The following is a 12,714-nucleotide window of genomic DNA, read 5'->3' on the forward strand; positions in this document are numbered from 1 at the left end:
GCTGCAGGGGACACTGAGGGGTTGTGCAGTGAGGGTGACAAGGGTTTGTCCTCGACCTGCCACCCTCGGCCACCCCAGGAGCGTTTCCACAGGCCCATGGGGCAGGCGTAGCACAGGCCTGGGGCCGAGCTTCTGGGCAAGAGCCACTCTTTGCCTCCTCAGGAGTTTCTCAGACCTACGGCTTGTGCTTTCTGGTGAAGCGCGCTTATGGATCTGCGAGGGATCGATGAGGATGTTGTTGGAAGGCTAGGGAAACGCTGTCAAAACGCCTTAAATTCAGAGCAGCCTCTGCATGGGCTGGTGACTTGACCCAAACGGAGAAGGGACTTGAAGGCAGCTGTTGAGGTGCTGATGAAGGCAGAGGGGGGTCTGTACCCCAGGAACACGAAGCCCTGAGGCGAGCGGTGCCCCCCTGCCCCTCAGGGCTGCCTGGGGGTGCCCTGCGGGCCCCGGCAGGAGGAGGAGGACGAGGACGAGGACGAGGAGGAGGAGGCATGCTCCGGCCTTCCTCCCCCGGCCCCTCTGCCCCTTGCATTTTGGGGAGCGGCCCCAAAACCCCCCCCGGGCCTTCCCCGTCCCTGCTGCGGGCTCCGGGGCGGGGGCGCCTCAGCCCCGAGCCCCTCGGGGGGGGACACGGGCGGGCGGGGAGCGGTCCTGGGGGCAATGAGGGAAGGGGAAGGGAAGGGAGACGAAGGGAATGGAAGGGCAGGGAATGGAAGGGCATGGAAGAACAGGGGTCGCTTGCAGCTCAAAGCACCCTCCCCGCTTTGGGGTCCCGGCACGGGGGGGTGGTTGTGTGCACTCCCCCCCAAACCCTGAGGGGCACAGCCCCGGCTCTGCACCCCCCACAGGGTGCTCCCCACCGCCTTCTCCCCAGCCCTAGGGGTGGGACCCCGCGGCCAGGGGGGCGCCCCCCGCCCCGCTCCCCTCTCTCCGCTCCGCTCCCCCGGCGGGGCTGGCGGCGGGGCCGCCTCCATTGGCCGCGGCGCGGCAGCGAGCTCCGCCCGCCGGAGCGGCGCGGGGAGGAGGAGGAGGAGGAGGAGGAGGGAGAGAGAAGGAGAGGGAGGGAGGGCGCCGGGCTGCGCTGCTAGTCTGGAGCCGAGCCTGGCAGCGGCAGGAGCGGCGGCGGCGCGGGGGTGAGGAGCAGCCCGGAGCCCGCTGGCCGCAGGCAGCCCCCGTCGCCCTCCCCTCCCTCCCTCCCTCCCTTCCACCCGCCCTCCCTCCCCCTCGCGGCTTTCTTTGTGCGCAGGGCAGGGGCGGCCCCGATCCATGGTCATGGGCGACAAGAAGAGCCCGACCAGGTGAGAGCGAGCGGCGGGGCAGCCGGGGAGGGAGGGAAGGAAGGAAGAAAGGTGGGAGGCAGGGAGAGAGAGAGAGAGAGGGGAGTCCGGGTAGGAGCCCCTAAGATGGAGGTGAGCGCGGGGAGGGGGCGGCTGGGCCGGCGGCTCGGCGCTGTAGGCCCCTGGCTGGCAGCGGTGTGCGTGCGCTCCGCCGCGGGCGGGCGGGCGGCGGCGAGGGGGCGCCTAAGATGGAGGGAGGGCGGGCGGGAGGAGAGGAGGGGGGGCCGCCGCGCCGCCCCGCCAGGTGGGCCAACTCCGCGCCGCCCCGGCCCCGCGGGGTGGCTTGCGGGCTGGGAGGGAGGCTCCTAAGATGGAGGGGAGCGTGGAAGGGCAGCGGGAGAACGAGGAGGAGGTGGTGGAGGAGAAGTGCTCGTGCCTCCCCGCTCGCCGGTGCCAGGGCTGCTGTGGTGTGAGAGCAGCCATGGCGGCGCGGCTCGCACACGCACTCCCGCCCCGCACACTCACTTCTCCCAGACAAAGGGAGATTTAACAAGGTGGAGGCGGCGGGCGGGTGCCGAACACGCCTCCCGGCCTTCAAACTCTTCGCCGCCCGCCCCTCCGAAAAAAAAAAAAAAAAAAAAAAAAAAAAAGGAGGGCGAGGGGAGGCGTGGGGGGGGAGACGGCCCCCGCCCCAACGCCGCTGCCCCCGCCCCGACGGCGGCGCCCCTCTGGGGCTGGGGGGCTCGGGGGGGCCCGGCCCGGCTCGGCCCGGCCCGGGCTGGCCCTCGGGGGGGGCCGGGGCACGGAGCCGCCAGCACCGCTGAGGGGCCCCGCGGGGCTCCGGAGCCCCCCGGTGATGAGGAGGGGAGCGGGGAGGGCAGGAGAAGGCGCTGGGCTGGAGGGCTGTGTAATATGGTTTCTAATGTGTGTGTTTTCCTTCTCTCCTCCTCCCCTCTCTCTCTCCTCTCTCTCTCTCTCTCCTCCTCCTGCTTCTTTTCTCCTCCTCCCCAAACACACACACACACACACACGCACACACACACGCGCTTTCCCTCTCCCTCCTCAAGGCCAAAAAGGCAAGCCAAACCTGCAGCCGACGAAGGCTTTTGGGATTGTAGCGTGTGCACCTTCAGGAACAGCGCCGAAGCCTTCAAATGCAGCATCTGCGATGTCCGGAAAGGCACCTCCACAAGGTAATGCCCGCCTTCAGCCGCGGCTCTCAGCCTCGCTGACTTGTTGATTTCCACCCTTTTCCACATCCCCCTTCTTCGTGTCCCCCCCCCGCTCCTTCCCCGAGATGTAGTCCCGGCTGTCCCCGTTGAAAATATTGGGGTTTTTAAAAATTCTCTTTCAAGCGCTTAATTAGAGCTGGAAAATGTGTTTTGTGACTGTGGCGGCGACCTGAATCTTTTTGTTGTGCCGTGCTTCTCTGTTGCTGTTGTGAGAAAGACTTCTTAAAGCTCTGCAGGCAGTCCGAAATGTTCGGGCTGTGTTTTGGGGCCGATGGTTTCCTGTGTTTTGGGGAGAGAGCTACCTGTGTTTTCCCCAGGAGTAAAAAACAAAAATAACTGAGGATTAGGGAGTGAGACGGGAAACAGCTGAAACCAAGGATGCCACAAGAACAACAGCTCCCTTCCTGAGATGTTGATCTCTCTGTCTGTTGTCATCTCAAAGGAATCGGCTTTCGTGGGAATGGTGCGGATTGCTGGAAGCTTTAGCTGTCACTTCTCGCTGGTTGCCTTATGCTGAGGACCTGGGAGTCTTTGCGAGGTTGTGCAGCTGGCGCACGGTGGCTAATTTAATTCCTAAAACCCCCAAATTGCACTTCTGCCGTTTAATTGGTCCAGAAAGTTGGTTCTGGAAATACCAGTTGGTGCTGAAATAGGCACGTGGTGGTCTGCTTTTTCTCTTTTCTTCTGATTTGTTCTATGATGTTGTCTTCTGATTTGCTTTTTGTGAATGTTGTATGGCCCGAATTCGAGTTCACGTTACTCTTCCGTCAAGGAAGCTGTGTGTAAGAGCTGCGTTGCGAAAAGTGTCATTTTCCTTCTTTGAAAGAAACAGTGTGTTGAGATGCCCTCATGGGCGGGCTGTTCTCGTGATTTGGGTGTCTTGACTTGATTGACAAAGGAGGTTAAAGTGTTTTTGGTTAGTTACTGTTCGCACTGTGCTTTAAGCAATGTGGAGTGCCTGCATTTGTAATGGGGAGCGTGCTTTTGGGCCATGGAAGCTCTGAGTTACAGCCATGGAGTTGTAGCACTTTGCTGGGTGTTTCGCTATGCATGTTGATTACAAGTATCCCTACACATTTTACAGAATATGCCGAGGTGTTGAACTTAACTATGCTATTTAAAATTGTTTTACATCATTGAATAAGGTCCGGGCTTTCGGGACAGTGGCGTTCTGTATGCGCATAGATCTGATTCTTCACTGGCTTTGTTCAATCTTGTTTTGTCATGCAACTAAACCTTCAAAGCGTGCCTGATTTCTGTGGGTTTCTGTTGTCTTGGCTTCCCCATTGATTCAGGTAAAACACGTTGGTCCTGCAGTTGTCTGGTATTTAGCTGTGCTGCTGCAGCACAGTGCAGCCTTGCAGGCAGTCGCTGAAAGTTCTCCCAGCATAATGCCGAGCATGTGCACGAGTGTTTGGAGGAGGAGAGTCGTAATGAGATGTAGGAGTCCACATGGATTGTATCTGCTATCATACCAGCTCATTTTCATTTGGCCACCATACTGACATTCATTTTGAGAGCAGAAGGCTTTTTTTTTCCTCCTTTTTTTTTTTTTAATGAGAAGTTTCAAAAGGTTTGTTGAGATAGTAAGATGTTTTTCTTTTAAAGGGCCCTTAAAAGGGGATAGCAATTGATTTCAGGTTAAGAACTGTAGCCTTACTTGCCAGATGTGATCCTCGTGTCTAGAACGTTGCACTTCTGCTTAGCTTTTAATAGACTCTTCTGAATGGCTTCTAATTTTAATTCATTTAATTCATCAGCTTTCTATTCATTTTTGCTGCTTTTTAAATTGCTTTTGTTTGTGGAGTTTGAGAGAAAGTATTCTAAATATTCAATGGACCATCATGTCTTCTTGCATATTGATGTGATTTGTGAATAAATCTAACCGAAAGCAGGAGGGGCTGGATGTTGAGTGAACTCGGTGCGTTGAGAAGACCTGGGAGGTCAGAGCTCTTTGTTGTGGTATTGCTCTGAGTGTTACAGGGTGAGAGGTACAAGGCAATGGCTGGGAAATTCATCAGAATTTTTTAATAAGTCACTGGTGGAAGAAAACCTAGTGAGTTATGATTGATAATTTATTACTTAAAATATGAGATGAGCTTGACCTTTAAGTTGTAATTTGATGGGTTGATGACACCTATCCCCCATTTAAAACCACCATGCTTCATTAAGGCTGGCTTTGGTAACACTTAACAGAAACTAAAAACAACAAAAAACTAACTCAACAGAGTAGTGAAAGAAGGACTTTGTAGATGTGATGAGGCAACTGGTTTTCATCAAATTGTAGTGGGAAATAACAGTATGCTCAGTATTTTAATAAGACCTAGTATGACCCACATCCCACCCCGAAGTCAGTTATTTGCTGTAGAATTTACTTTGGAGCCCAAATATTCTCCAATTTGAGAGCTAGTAAGGCCGTTAGCTAATTCTTACTGTGCGAGTGTTTTTTCAGACTTGATACGATCTTTGTGTGGTGTGTGTGGGAGGGGTGGCTGGCAGCCTGTAGGATTTTTGCTTTCTCAGATCCAACTATCCCCTTTCCATAGGCTCTAATAAAAGGAGCTTTAGCTCCGTGCAGTAACTCTTAGGGTTGATCTACAGTGATTTTTATTTGGTATGTGCTAAATAGTTGAGCTGCATCTGAATGCTTTCTCAAGGGATTGTTTGTAAATATTTCGGACTTTAAAAAAAAAAAAAAAAAAAAAAAAGGTCAAATCCATCTCAAGAGAATTGAGAGTTTTCAGGCAAAGATTATATTAAACCTTGAATACTGAATTTATTCCATGTCGCCAGCACACTTTCCCCAACTCGATCCTTGCTTTTTTATGGTTAAACTTCATTTCTCTGTACTTAGGCAGGTATAATGAGTATGGAGCATCTTGAGTTTTCCTTAAGTTTCCCTCTCAGAGGCTAGCAGCAAAGATGCAAGCTGTGTTCAGCACAACATCCAGTTCAGTGAGATGACAATTTAATTGGCTAGCTTGGGAATGAATAATGGTAATGTGCTTGCTGGGGTTTGCAATGATTTTCTTTCCTGGAGGTTTTTGTATTGGTGTAATGGCTCGGGGAAGTGGTGCTAGTCACTGCTTCCACTTGTGTCCTTTGGCTGTCCTGGCGGCTTGCTCTGCTAGAGCCCCGTCGGGTCCCGAACACAGAGGAAGACTCGAATTAAAACTTCTGCTGGGAATTTTGCTCCACAAACACACGTTCCCTTCCAATATCCATTACTACTTCAAACATGGAAAGAAAGTTTACTCTGGATTTCCTGAGAATGTTGGGGCAGAATTTGGCCTTGCATTTCCTACTGGGGGGGTTGTAGGTTCCTATGTGAGACCATCTCCCTGTTTACTTTTTTTTTTTTCCTAAGGGTATTCTTGCTCCTCTTCCCTGTTTTTTCTCTTCTGGTTCACATGTGTTATGTTCCTATGCACTTGTAGCTTTCTCTCTCCTCCCAGGCGTGGCTGTGCAGAATGTTTCCGTGTGCTTTAAAGCATCGTTATGAAGCAGATTATTCCCCCTTCCCTCTGATTCCTCACAGGTAGTTGTTTTCTGCAGTTTTCCATTTGGTTTAACAGGCGAGCAGTGCGAGGTGGCAGAGCTTCCATGATGGTAGGTTTTGTCTAACTTGAGGATAAGCACTTTGTTAGCTGAGTTTCATGTCCTTTATAGTGAAGAAGCATGCTGAAAGTAGTCACCAGAAGGTGTGAGGGCAGCAATTAGATACCTGACGTGCAAATTAAGAAGAAAAAAGGGGACTTTTTAATAGAAAAATAATAAATTGTAGCATACATGCCCTCTGGAAGGAATACACTTATTACTAGGAATTTGTTGTATTTGTTGCTAATATCTGCATACCCAACGTACGTGATATGGAGGCTGCATGGGGAGGTGAGCACTCCACAATGAAATACACGTTCAAGGAGCATGCATCTGTAGTGTTTCGCTCTCCTGCCATGCTTCCTTTTGAGGGGAGGCCGAGCAGAGTAATTTTAACATGGACTTTGTTTTGCGTGGAGCAGGTGCCTCGGATGCTGGTGCTCTTCCTCTTCAGTTCTTCAGAGAATCCCTTTGCACGTCTGCAGTATCTAAGCTAGCACCTTGAGGGACATCAGCTGCTGTCCATGTCACCAGCGCCAGTACTCTTGTTCTGTACCCAGGCCGGGCTGACCAGAATAGCCCCCAGATAGTCCTGCTATTCCTGGAATGAGGAATCAGGCTTCCGAGCCCAGCCTCTGTAGAGCCAAGATGTGCCCTGCTTATTTGCCATCTATTAGCAGGACCCTTCTAAAAATACGCGCTGGTGTGCCGTGGTGGTGTAGATTAGAGGCAAAGTGGTTTTCATTCAGTTCTTTAAGTATCTTTCACCTGCGTTAGGCGGGGTTTTATTTTTGCAGCAGGGCTGTCCTTTCTACAAATATGGAGTATGGGACTTTTAGGAGGAGCTGTCGGAGAAGGGAAGTTGGTTCTCAGTTGGTGATCGATGAGAGCAGCATAATCGTGCCTTGGTCACTCTGAGAGCTGGGCTTCACAACATGCATTTGCTAAACGTTCAACCACGTGTAGGGAGCTCTTCAGCCCCTGGTTTTCTCAAGTCTTGTTTACCAGCACTGCCTAAAACTAACCGGCTCTTACTCTCTGAATTTGTGGATGAAGAGTACTTTCGCTAAGTTTGGCAAGCCCACTGTGGCACGGCAGCTAAGAATAGGAGCCTTCTGCAAATCTTGCATCCAATCAGCCCTTCAGAAGCAGAAAATGCCGATTGTTCCCAGCCAGACCTGAACTCCGGGGCTGTGCTTTGGCGACACACCGCTTGACTTCATGACTTATATTGTCAGACCCGAAATGCATCAGCCATGAGCCATTATAAGCTGTCTGCTGGTACAGATTCATGGTGTGCTTTTCTAACCAGCATAGCCTTAGTCTGTAAGGCTTCATCTGAGCGGATGAAGCTATTCAGCTTCGGATCTGGTATTATCTGTCATCCTGGTGCAGGCAGAAAGCTGGCATAGGATCAGTCTCCTGTGCTTTGGCTGCTGGAAGGAGTACGAGTGGTGTCCTGATTTGCTCTTTGCCGGTGTTTGGGTCTGGCATTGATGATCTCATTACCACAAACGTAGTTTTTTTCCTCTTGGGCCTCAGCACCTCTGGGGAATTGTTCTGAGTGGGGAGGATCCTCTGCATTGATGTGGAGCGTCTCGGGATGGCTCCTGGCTCCACTTTGCAGCTTTGGGTACCTGAAATGCTGTAGGTGTGCTGGCAGCTGGGACTCGCTTCTCTGCTACCACTTTTTGGTCCTGAAGATCGTGGTCAGGCATACTGACTGCTTCTATCGTGGCCCTTTGGTAGCAGGGGAAGAAAAAAATGCATTTAATAGCACAGTAAAATGCTGAGTGTGGATGAGGTGTATTACAGTTCTCACGGAGGTTACATGTTCGGGTTAAGTGATCGCAGGTGGTAGGATTTAAAGCTCCGTCCCCTGCTTCCACTGAGACAGTCTAAAGGTCTAATTGATAAACCGCGGCGCTGAGTGTGTTAATCTGCCATCGATAGCACGCAGCGTGGATATTATTCATTTTCTCCTTCCTCCATGGACTGCTTTTTTTGGAGACGGGAATCTAAATCAAAGTCTGCATGTGCGCGTGGGAGGAGAGGGCACGCAACTTTCTCCTAGAGCTGAGAGCAGGCGGTGCAGACAGTGGGACGTGGGCCTCACAGGTCCTCGTGCAGGACTCGTGGGCTGAGGAATGCAGCCTGGCTTTCTCTGCCTGCCTGTCTCAAACCCACCGGGTTGTTTTCGTGCTGCTCCGGCTGCAGGATCAGCGCGTGTCCTGTGCCCTGATGCAGGTTTGTTCATCAAATAGCTGGGACCTCGTACGGCCTGGAAATGGGAACTTTTCTGCACAGCATCGCCCTGAGGAGCAGCTGCAAGGAGGGAAGTGGTGGATGCAGTTCTCTGTGGACACCCTTGGCTCACACACGGTCTGGCTTACTGTGTGTGCTGCATGCTAACATCCCCCGCCAGCCCCAGTGCTGTGGGGCTGCTTTGGCTGAATTATGAGGTCTCTGAAAACAATGCCTGTGACCCGAGACCCCGGAGGGATGAAAGGTGTCAGGGAACGTGCTGTGGGCCAGATGAATTATTTTGGTTGTCTTCATCCAGGCTTCGTGCTCGGGTACCTCTGCCATAACTCCAGGCCAGTTTGCTGCTGGTTGTGAATCAGGTGTCGCTTGTGCTCTGGCTACTGCAAGGCCCCCTCTGCTTCAGGCCTGAATTACTGACACAGCTTCACTGCTGTAGCTTCTGCTCCTTTCCTCCCTGCCTCGCCAGACCTGAAAGAGCGGGGTAAAAAATAGGATTTGCAGCGTGCTCCTGCCTTCGTTTGGTGAAGGACGCAATCTCAGTGCTCTTTGTTACGTCTGCGTCTTTTTGCCTGTGTAATTCTTCCTACCAGGAAACCCACTGACCTATTTTGTGGGCTTTCAGGTGGTTCTGTAGGTTAGTGGGTTTGAATTCCACAATGTAGGTCACTTGCAAGGTGTGCTGGAGTTTCGTAACACGCAGCGCTGACCTGAAATAAGACTCACACACACTACAGATGTGGCTGCGTCTTGCAGTGGCGCTTTGCATCTCTGTGCACTCTCCTTCTTCCCAAGGCAAAAGGAGAAATTTGGGCATTTCTGCTCAAATATTCATACCCTGAATATACATCCCTGCTGTAAGCAGATGTCCAGGATTAGATGGTGTAACAGAAATAAGGTGAAAATGCCTGTTTTGCTTATGAAAGTGCCTTTTGCAGGTTATATCTGCTAACTACAGTGATTTTCCTGTATATCAACCACAGCTCGATTCACACTTTTTCATTATGTCTGGAGGTATGACCGAATCCTCAGCGTTGTTCTTCCCATAAGCCAGCTATTAATTAGGAACGTGTTCTTTGGAGAAGACTGCTAATTGGTACGCCAACAAATTCACTCGCTGTTAAGCACTGGGAAGATTGTAATTCTGAGTGGCTCAACTAAAAGGAGAAAAAGCATCACTCCTTGCTGGCCTAGAGTGTTTCATTCGACTGTTCACTAACTTGGGATCTTCAGAGGTGGATCTTAACTCCTTAAAAGAAGCAAAACTGGTTAAAATTGGGCCTTATTTGGTAGTGTTCTGTTATTGAAAGTGCTGCCTGTGTTTCTTGAAGTGAAGAGTAGACCCACAGTTAACGTTCTGTTAATAAGCGATACTGGAATTAGGTGAGGATAAGGGGTTCTACGGATTTGAGGTTTAGATCCTGAAACCAGGAGGCCTGATTTTGAGAAGCATGGTGTGTTCTTGGGGCGCTGGCCTGTGATTGTGGAGTAGCAATCCGTGCTGCGAGGATCAGAATAGCAAGATGTGAAATTAGGTACCAGAGAAGCAGGATTCTTCTGATTTTTAGATGGATTTTAACTTTGGCTGATGCAGTTTGAACCTCCCTTGTTGAGCACGTTGCTGAGAGCTGGGCTGTTCCATGTTTAAACCCAGCCTGTGCTTTTTATCAGTTGTGATACGGAGGTGCAAACTTCCAGAAGTCCAACTTAATGCTTGGACATCTCCAGGAGTCCCAGAAACTCTAGCGTGAGGATCTTATCAGACTCGGTGGAGTCCCTTTAGGGGTAAGTGAGGAATAAATATTTAGATGTGTTTTCTGAGGCAGGCTGTTCGTTGGGATTTCAGAGTTGTGATGGATTGCTTGTAGCGTGCAGAGGTGCTAAGTGAGACAAAACGTCTTGCCTGAGATAAAGCTGCCTACTTTGGATTTATATTGTTGGGCAGACAAATGCGAGACTGATTACAATCAGAAATTTTTCCTCAACTAAATTATTTTCGTGCAGGCGGAGCGATGTCTGGGTAATTCATGTGCAATTTGACATAGTCAAATCGCAGAAGTGGACCTACGATGGGGGAGGACTGGATCAGAAAGTCGATCAGGACACTGCTGGATGGGGTTTAGTGCCCGTGTCCTGTTCCTGCTGCAGAATGTGCAGCATTTCTCAAATCACAGGGGTAGTTCCTGACTGAATAGATCCCTCCTTTTCCTTTTTCCATGTTATTATCAACATAGTAGATAAGATCTGTGTGTGCTCACTTCCATTTGCAGGTGTCAGTGGGGATAACACCGCGTTAGTGTCATTTGCGGCAGTGTGCAAGGAGCTGAAACTCACCTGGTAGCAAATCAGCTGCCTAAATACCCTCAAGGCTCCCTTCTTCAGTCTGTATGGCTGTATTTGCCGTTTGTGTTTTAGCTTGACCAGGTAAATTATGCCTAGAGTAGCTGTTTCATTCCTCTTCTTACAAACAAACAAAAAACCCAGCACCACCAGAAGACCTGGATTAGCATAAGGACGTAAATCATTTTTGTCCTGGTTGAACAAAGCGTACGTATGTACATTGGGGTTGCTGGAAATGTGTCTTTCTGCTGAAACATTTGGCTCTAATTGTGTGCCTTGGAGCTCTTATTCTGAAAGCGCTTCCCCTGTTTTCCCGAAGTGGTGCGAGCACTTTTTTCTCTTCCCGAGATGAGATTTCAATAAAGGAGGCAATACATTGATGGACGATGGCCCCGTGATGGAGTCAATCAGGCAGTGCAGTCATTTGTCTCCTGGGGATAGCAGGGTAGAGCACATCATTAGCATCGGCAGGAGAGGCTTTCCTCTGTGATGCTAATCCGGCGAGGGAGCTCGCTCGGTGCCTGTTTGCTGCTATTACTGAGTTATTACAGGTGCCGTATGGAGAAGGGAGGGGAAACAGGGCCATTGGCAGCGTTATCTGCAGCAGGCATGGCTGTGTGGATCAGCTGAACACAAATATTAAATGCGCTCTGTGTTTCCAGTTCGGCATGGTATTAGCTAAAGGGAATCCTACAGCAGGTAAAAACTTTGTCATAGAAATTGACTTATTTTGGGGGAATTGTGTGCCTTTTGTTGTTTTTACACACCTATCCCGAAGGAACTCTAGGACTGGGGTTCGGCTTTTGTCTGAGAAGTGAAGTATCGAAGGAGCAAGGACATCTTAAAAAGTTACTGGGTTTTGTGTTTTGCCTCATTGCAGCAGGAAGAGAAAGCAGGACTCATTCACCCACTTACGATGAGCATTTTCTGTCAGTACGAGCGGTGTTTTACGATTCAGTCAAATGTGGTGTGTGCTGCTTACACGTGAAGTTACGGTGTAAAATTGTAAACGCCCCTGACGTGGAGCAGCTGAGTGTCCATAGAGCTTCACCGTGTCACTGAGGAGCTGTGGCCTGCCTAACTCGGTAATCTGCTCCAGGGAGAAGTGATCACTGGAAAATTGTCAGCAATTTGGGCAGCTGCAACTGGAATGGACTTCTTTGGTGAATAGAGCCGGGCTCCTGAAAGCTGCTTTCCTCGGTTATTTATTTATTTCTACTATATTCCATGGCGCTTTTTCCAGTGGTTGGTTTCAGTCTTTACAAACCCTAAAATGTCTTTGGGAAAAAAAGGAGCTGTGTGGGATTTCTCCCACCCTCGGAAGTGCGAAGAAAACGTCAGAGGAGGAGCGTGGCAGACCTTCAGCGCCGAGCACAGCTGCGAGATGTGCTCTCCTAGGGGCTCCTTCCCTCAACTCCTACAAACCTCATGTGGCTTTACGGCAGGGAGTTGCTCTTTCGTGCTTAATCTCCGCTCGGCGTGCTGGTAGTGAGCTCCCTGGTTTTGCAGGGGACATCTCTTTGCTTGGATTTGAGGACGGCACATCTTAACTCGGAGGGAAACCACTGGAAACATGGGTGTTTGGGGTAACCGGTGTGATTTCAGGGCTGGGCGTCCTGCGTGAGTAGTGCCTCGTAGTGCCTCGGTGTCCAGAGCTGTTGAATTGCCACGTGATATAAAACGAAACCGAAATTGGCAGGAGTGGTGGCAGCAGGCATGGCTGAGCAGGGTGTTCAGGGGGCGAGGTGCTGCTCCTCTTCCCTTTAGCTCCCGGTCCCATCACAGCTGGGTGATGGCGTGCAGGTCGAGCAGGTGTAATTATAACTCCCCCCCACATACAGCTTGCAGGAGGGGAAGTCAATTTTTGGAAAATGCTTCAAAATCCTGAACTGTTCTCTGAAAAACCGCACATGGGGTCAGACTTCACAGCAAGTCTCCTGTTCTCCAAACGGCACAGAGGTGCTCATCTCAAACAAGAGCAAGTGCAGCAAGAAAGTGAATGG

The 12,714-nt window shown here is 50.8% G+C and overlaps 1 protein-coding gene across 1 annotated transcript in view; it reads left to right on the forward strand.

The window, feature by feature from the left end:
* Positions 1-1,142: 1,142 nt before the first annotated feature.
* Positions 1,143-12,714, forward strand: part of RYBP (RING1 and YY1 binding protein) — a 39,378-nt gene continuing 27,806 nt past the window's right edge. Inside the window, exons 1-2 of the mRNA XM_082768017.1 lie at positions 1,143-1,301; positions 2,348-2,473. Of these exons, the coding sequence (XP_082624143.1) occupies positions 1,270-1,301; positions 2,348-2,473 (158 nt within the window). The 5' untranslated portion in view covers positions 1,143-1,269. The remainder of the gene's footprint in view (positions 1,302-2,347; positions 2,474-12,714) is intronic.

This window comes from Aythya marila (assembly GCF_965140915.1).
Source record: "Aythya marila genome assembly, chromosome: 10".
Lineage (NCBI taxonomy): Eukaryota > Metazoa > Chordata > Aves > Anseriformes > Anatidae > Aythya > Aythya marila.